Here is a 7,728-nt window from a genome sequence, read left to right on the forward strand (position 1 = left end):
ACTTGATTGATACAAGTGCACTCGACAATGACATTGCTAGGTAGGTAAACTATTTTGAAATATTTCCATAGATAGTTCTGCTGTATCCTTGACCTTATTTCTAATGTGACCCCATTCCACAGAGAACCTAACGCCGTCGTCGCAAGAGACGCCGCGCTCGGAGCGAGAGAACGGCTCGGAGCGGGAGAGCAAGCCCCCCAGCGCTGAGCCACCTTCAGCCTCGCCGCCCTTCCAGCGGGAACCTCCTCGCACGCCCGACAAGCCGCAGTGGAACTACCCGCCGCCGCCTGTCGACATCATGAGCGGTGGTGCTGCTTTCTGGCAGAATTACTCTGGTAAGCATTCTTACGCCAGCCTCTATTGCTGTTTATTTTACCATCTACAGACATCTGGACTCTTAAGAACTCGCTCATAAATCAATGATATTAAATGGCCATCGGTCCGTAAAATTATTTTTTTTTTTGCAAAATATTCAAAGATGATGAAGACCCTTTTTGCCATTCCTACGTTCATGTTTTATTATCTTCAATACGAATGTCCAATGAATCAGAAATGTCTGGTATGTCCTTCCGTTCCTTTTAACTTTGCGAAATAATTGCGACGCTAATTTCCCAATGATCAGCATATTATCCAAACGAAATGTTAATAAAACCACGTTATTGAATTCTCCGGCACGAACTGATATGGCAGAGGATATGTATGGTTTTCGAATGTAAAAGGGTCCGTTGGAGATGGAAATTTTTCCAACGAAATGAAATTTATACTCATCATATTGCATAGCTTGCGTATCGGGAATGTCAAGTATTTAAAAGTACAGCGATATACAAGCTCTGTCGGTTTGTATTGTGAGTTTTGGGGGCGCGTATTTATGGAGCTCGGTGCATTCTAATATAACATGTCGGTTTGTCTGTTTATGCGGGCAAAATGCATGTTGAGGGCCAGTCTAATAAATAAAAAATATTATTTTTAATTTATTTTGGTAGTTTTGCAAAACTATTTCGAACCAAGTAGGTAGTCTTTCGCTCCACAAACTTACGTTGACAGAGAACTTGATTTCTTAAATGCCTTTTTGATAAATTATATCAAAAGAGGGAAAAAAATGTTTAAAACACAAAGCTCAGATCTTAAGAACTTAGTTATCATCAGAAAGACCTCAAAAACCGGTAACCCCATAAACTTGAACTGATTATAACTCCAATTCATTAATATTGTTCAAAACAAAAACTCGTGCACCACAAAAAGCACTTTTATTTGATTCACAAAAAATGGCTACGCGCTGAACTTTGATGAAACAAGTACAAAAATCTGGTCCTCGTATCGGTGAATCAAACCGTACTTTTTTTTCATTTATATCCGCTTTGTGGAAAGCCCAGAAATTTCATTAAATATGCACCGACGTACTGCAGCATGCCTAAAGTAGTGGCGCGCCCTTGCTCCCGAACTTCACTGATACTCATTGTGATTTTACATTCAATACTTTAACCGTATCATTGTAAAAATATTTAGTAATCGTATCTCAATTATAGTAGCATCTTCAAGAATACCAATATAAAACACACTTAATAAATTTCCAATTCCAAGCAATTTTTCACGATTACTTCCCCCACGCTGCAAATTAACTTAGGGGGCGAATAGGTGTTTACAATTCGCAAAACATTGATACGGATTTAAGCATTTCCCTTGTTCCGACGAGTGCCTTTGCCGACAGTCTGTTCAAGTAGAAATTGCAACTAATTTAAGTGTTACGCTACCCCGAGTGCTCTGACGCACGCGAGCACGCAATAACAATTGTTCGAATCGAAATCGCTTTACCATATTTGAATTTGCATGGTCAAATTATTTTGTTCGAACTCTTAAAAAGACGAAAGAATAATAAAAATATTTTTAATTATTTCTTCAAATGTCAAATATAATTTCTTATCGAAGGAGGATATTGAAAGAAAGTTTCTTAGAGATAAACCTGTATTGAAGAAGAGGTAAAAAGCTGAAACAGAAAAATACAAGAGGGTTGTAAATATAAAAAGGTTGGTAACAGAAAAACAAAAATTAAAACTTGGAGCCTTTCATCAACTTTCCTCAGTGCCTTCGGTGAAAGAAAAAAAAACATATTTTATTATTCGTAAATTAGAAAACTTTTTTCTACGTGCTTTTCATAAGAAACGGGATGAGTCGAAAGTGTTCCAAGTAATTACTGTAGAAGTACTTGTGGTCATAATGTAGGTGAAATGATGAGTATTAAAATTACGAAAATGCCAATAATTCTTAGAGACGTAGACAGGTAATAAATCATGATAATGTTTCGATCATAGACGTCATTATATTGATTGATACAAAGGTATGGAGGACGATCATAAATTCCCATTAGATCCACACAATACTAATTTATTATGTAAAAACATTATTATTGATTATAATTCTAATACAACAAGTTGTATCGCGATATTTCATTAAAACAATGTTTATGCCGTTATTAGGGCTGCGCTTGTAAAACGGATAAACCATCCGATGTAACATAAGTAATATAAAGTTGAAAAATTAATAAAGAGGAAACTTCTCCATGCTACTTTTTAGATGAGCTTGTAAAATGAATGGAAATAAAATTGTACCGCACAGGTGCGCTTGAAACCTTTGACGATATTAACTTTTTTATTTATTCTTAGTAATCATCCGCATTATTGTGTTCAGCGTTGTATATAGATGACTTATTGTGGTATTATCATACACATTGACCGCGCTTATCTAAACACATACAACATAACCGACAATGATAAAGATTTAAAACGCACTCCGAGTCACGATGGAATTGATTCTGTTGATAAAAAAATTCAAAAGAATGTGTTTAATAGAAAATCAATCCAATCAGTAGGATTCGTTGCGCTCCAATAGAGTCAGCAACAGTAGCACTTTATCCCGAGTGCGGCCATTCGTTCGGCTGTGCCGTCGGCCGCGGCGGTTCAGCTGTAGTTCCCTTCACAATCATCCGTTTAAACCGACCCTTTGTTCACAACCTTCTCAAATTTCCAACGAAGAATTAATCAACTCAGTTTTTTTCTCTGTATTTTTACGGCAGTAATTAATTTCGCTTTAACAACGAGCCGAGGTGTCGATTGCGTTAAAAATTGTTAAAATTTAATGAGCAGACGTACTTTCTATTATTTACACAAAGATATTAGATATCATGAAAATACATCTTCTAAAAAAATAATCATTTTTTGTTTACACCGTTGCGCGTTGTTAAAACTTAATAAAATATTATGAATAACATCGCTTTTTCGCGATATTGCAAAAAACTAATTTATTGTTCGGGTTTCTTAATAAGGAAATCGATTTGTCACTTCGAAAATAATCGATGAGTTTTACGTTGGTTCAGTTTTTTATGTTCGGCAGATCAACAATCACATGAAATTGTTAGCATGAAGTCTAACGATCCGTGGCTGAACAAGCAATCAACGAGATGTATTTTGTCCAAACATAGTTATTTATTTGTTGCTGCAGCGTTTTTGCACAAATAGATTAGTAATCATCTACAGTTAGATTTTTTATCAGCAAAGCATTCGAATACTTGATGTTCCATAACTGTTCTCAATTTGATTGACAGACAAAAAAAAAGTTTCTTCATAAAAAAAACAAATTCATATTCACAAGTAAAGCAAACAAATACTATCTCAGACACAACTAGGAATCTATTAAATATTGAAGTGAAACTGTTCCCTATAAAGTTTATTGCTTTACTTACAATTGTTAGGACAAAAAACTATTTATTCTCACTATCGATCAGTGTCCAGTATCGTTTTATTTCTGTTACTTTTCAAATAGATCGGTTCACGTCCACCTTGTGAAGTCCCTTTTTGTCATTCCTTGAGCATTCGATCAAAACGAAATAAGAACTGTTTCTTTAACAAGTTTTTGTCAATTAACAAGTCTCCGTGAAAGTTAATGTCACTGTTGATTGGACTCTGAAACATTTACAATATCAACTGCTTACATTTTAATGTTGGTACTTTTGAACATTTTGAGAAAGGAGAAACAAAAAACAAACATTAAAGGATAACTTTTATTAAGCTAAGCGCTCAACCATTACAGTTGTTTCAAAGAACAAATAGATTATAGCTCTCAAAGGAACCGGCAATTCTGTTTTAGAAGCGGCAAATGCAAAAATATTACGTATTCAAACAGACCTAATGGGACATTTAGGGGTGGCAGCGAAGTGAAACGGCAAAGGCCGAAGCTTTTAAGTGTATAATATTTAATTGTGACGCCCTAGGCGTATAATCTCGCCCGAGATAATAGGTTTCTGTTTCGGGACAACCCTCGGTGGTGACACTTGTGAGTGTGATGCCCTCAGGCAGCACAACACTCAAACAAATCGGATCATAATCGAGTTTTTCCGACTGACGAATATTTACAAATAGTTTCTTTGATTCAAATTTCACAGCGGTGCAAGCACAATTTAAATTTAAATATTTTTTGGGTTTAATTCTTTTTGAATAAGCAGAAAAATAAAGGTTATAAATTCGGGACTCGCAACATAAATTGTAAACGAATGTCGGGAAGAGAAATTCAATTCCCCGTTGAGAAAATGCTCCATCAAAGTAAGCAAAAAACGCGATTCCGTTTATATCTTTTATATCTCGTAAATTGCAGGAGGCGGCAAGCGTTGCATGAAATTGAATAAGCATATTTCGTAAAACGTCGACGTTTTCGGAGACAATTGCCTTACCTCACCTACTCTTTGCCTCTTCACGAACTTTGTCAATTTTCGTGGAATCTTATTAGAGGATGTCCTGTGCTTGAGACGTGTTTCATTTTTTTGTACCTTAATTTGTCTCGATGTTTCTTAACGCTTTACACTGACAAATCATTCCGTTGGTATAATTTATCAAGCAGTATTTTTATACGCGAGTATTGCCATTGATTGAGCGTAGGTAATTGTTTTCCAGAACGAATAAAATAGAATTATTAACAATAACACACAAATCAAAACTTTAATCAACTAGCCTAGATGAGTAATAAAACAAATGTCTTCAAGCGTCACTGATTCATAATTTCCATTTAATAACATCGTTACATTTGCAACGAATATTACTCCGAACATTGTAGCGTTCGAATAACCCTTGTACGAGAAATTTAATAACACTCGCTGAACGTGAGTGCTACGTTTTTAACAAAGGCAATATCGAATATTAAATTAGAATGTGCCATACGGATGTGAAGTCCGTTTGATGTGAGTCGGCTTTCCCCGAAACACTAATGACATTTTACGAAGCGACACACGTGTAACTACATATTGTACTCTCTGCGCGAAATTTTGCTAACGTCACCCCTTGACTTAATAGTGCGTCTTCTGGTTTATTTATTTGAAGAAAAACTTTTGATTGGTTTGAATTTATATTTTATTAAAGTTTTATTTGTTTTTGCCAACAGAAACTCTGGCGCAAGAGTTGGAGATGGAGCGCAAATCCCGCCAGCAGGCCATGGAGCGTGACGTGAAGAGCCCCCTGTCAGACCGCGCCGGCTACTACAAGAACTCAGTGCTGTTTAGTTCAGCCACTTAGCTGACAAATTCCGGGGCTAACGACTACCCCGACAATCAAGAATACGACAAAGAAATCGACGAATCGAGAAAACCAATGATCAGCGTCAAACCCGAGTTTAGGGAAAAATAAATCCAAAGATTCGAGATTGGTGAATGAACTTATCAGTGGTCTCAACGTTCCGATCGATGACACAATTCTCAACAGGAACACAAAGAAAAATACTTCCAAAAATATCTTAGAAACCCAAAAACTGTTCATCTGATTGTTTATTCAAGTAATGTTTTGGCATAAACGATCTCAATGAAGTTGTCACTGCTTCTCGTTATTGAGATTAATTGTAAATATTGTTATTGAAATCGAAGTAAGATGTAGATTTCGTGGTGTTTATACGAAGTCTCATAAACTCTTCTTCCATAGAAAAATTTGTAAATATCCCTTTATAATTATTATTAGAGTAAGTCAGTACGGTTTTATCGACGATCCGAGTAATTTATTCGTCAATATTTTAATCTTTTATGAAGAGTACCTTTAACTTATCGTTAAATGCCATATTTATATATTAAGTATCCATTGTTATTTGCCTTTGTAAATCTGAATTTATTTTCAAATCAATCTGTACCTACATACATATCATAAGCTGTTCGAATGTTCATTGATCGATTGAAACAATTGTTGGAATTGATCTAAGACTGCTTTTCCAGAGTTTTCTAAAATGTTGTCACTAGTCTCGCAATTTCTGTAAACGATAGGTGTTTAAGTTCCTATGATGTTTGTTTAAAAGACCGTTACGATATCTTCAAACAAAGTTTAAATAGTAGGTACACATTTGTTTAATCCATGATATTTTACTTTCAATAGTAAATAATTGTGATCTTCACTCTCGTGTAATTTATTCAATTTTAGTGCAATGATTAGATTTAACTGATACTAGTGTATTTCATAAACCATAAAAGTGTACGATAAGATAGTGGTTTTAAAAGGATACATTTTTACATTTCAATATTATTGACTGAAAACAGAAGAGACAGTTTTTTGCGTACAATATAAACTAAGTGTTTTCTTTAAAACTTCATAAACTAGAAGATGTATAAATAATTATAATCGCTATATCTCATATCCATAACGCAGAGTCGATGTATATGGGTAGTTAACCTAACAATAAGTTCGGTAGTTTAACATTATACATAAAGTATAAAATGATAGTGTTATTTATATTGATGCTTAGTTTACGAGACTTTGGATGTCTTAATAGCTTAAAGTAAGGTTTTAGAGATTGTATCGGGCGTAATATTGGCGCTTGGCTATTGGGCAACTAGCACTAGTTGGGACACCAAATGTTATTTAGTGAAACGAACTACGGCTGTTGAAATATTCCAATCGCCTCGAAATTGTCGAAAATAACGTAAAACGGAATATTGGTGAATAGTCAAACGCCGATGCAAACGATCGCTTAATACAAGTAATTACATATTATCTGTAAAGGATAATGAGACGTAATGAATAAAACTTAGTTGTTACTATAAATGTTTAGCTGAACATGTGTGATTGTGTAAAGGGCGTGAATGTGGTACTTTTGTATCAGTTATTTTCATTTGATTACAATAGAATGACAGTACTGATGTGGAAGCTAGTATTTGTGAACGCACCCGCCTCGGGTCTGACCCAGTATTGTCGTTAGAAATAGTTTTTTCTTTGTCAATTAGATGTTGAGGCTTCTCAATGTACCTATTTTGTATTTTGGTAATAGTATGCAGTTCTGAAAGCAAGTGTAACTATTTATTATTTCTATTTTAATTATGATTAATTTACTTAAAATTGTGTGTGTGCCTTGTATCGTAGATGAAAATATCAAGATTAAAAGGGAAAATTATCAGTTTGTGTTTTGTTTCGTAACCCCTAGTACCCATTACTTAACGATATCTCCTATAACACCAAGTAACAAAATATTTTAGATCTCACGCACTTCTTTGCATAATTCATCTGGAGTAGAATACATCATACAGAACAGTAACATAGAGAGAAACAAACATACCATAATATATAATAACTTGAGTTAAAAAAAAAATCACTAATCCAAAGAGGAGATAATTTATTAGAGATGCCACAATAATTTACTACCTAATAAACGCACCCAAATTGAGGTACAGACAGCGACAGTAGCTCAACCTAAAATACGACATAATTAACCAAC

At 34.8% G+C, this 7,728-nt stretch overlaps 1 protein-coding gene across 7 annotated transcripts in view; it reads left to right on the top strand.

Annotated features, from left to right (window-relative positions):
- Window positions 1-7,410, top strand: part of LOC110370742 (dachshund homolog 2) — a 128,380-nt gene extending 120,970 nt beyond the window's left edge. For all 7 annotated transcript variants that reach the window (XM_049840624.2, XM_021326659.3, XM_021326663.3 and 4 more), the window contains 2 exons: window positions 123-335; window positions 5,425-7,410. In XM_049840624.2, coding sequence (XP_049696581.1) covers window positions 123-335; window positions 5,425-5,555 — 344 coding nt within the window. In that variant the 3' untranslated portion in view covers window positions 5,556-7,410. The remainder of the gene's footprint in view (window positions 1-122; window positions 336-5,424) is intronic.
- The last annotated feature ends 318 nt before the right edge of the window (window positions 7,411-7,728 follow it).

The sequence above is a fragment of the Helicoverpa armigera genome, chromosome 13, assembly GCF_030705265.1.
Source record: "Helicoverpa armigera isolate CAAS_96S chromosome 13, ASM3070526v1, whole genome shotgun sequence".
Taxonomy (NCBI): Eukaryota; Metazoa; Arthropoda; class Insecta; order Lepidoptera; family Noctuidae; genus Helicoverpa; species Helicoverpa armigera.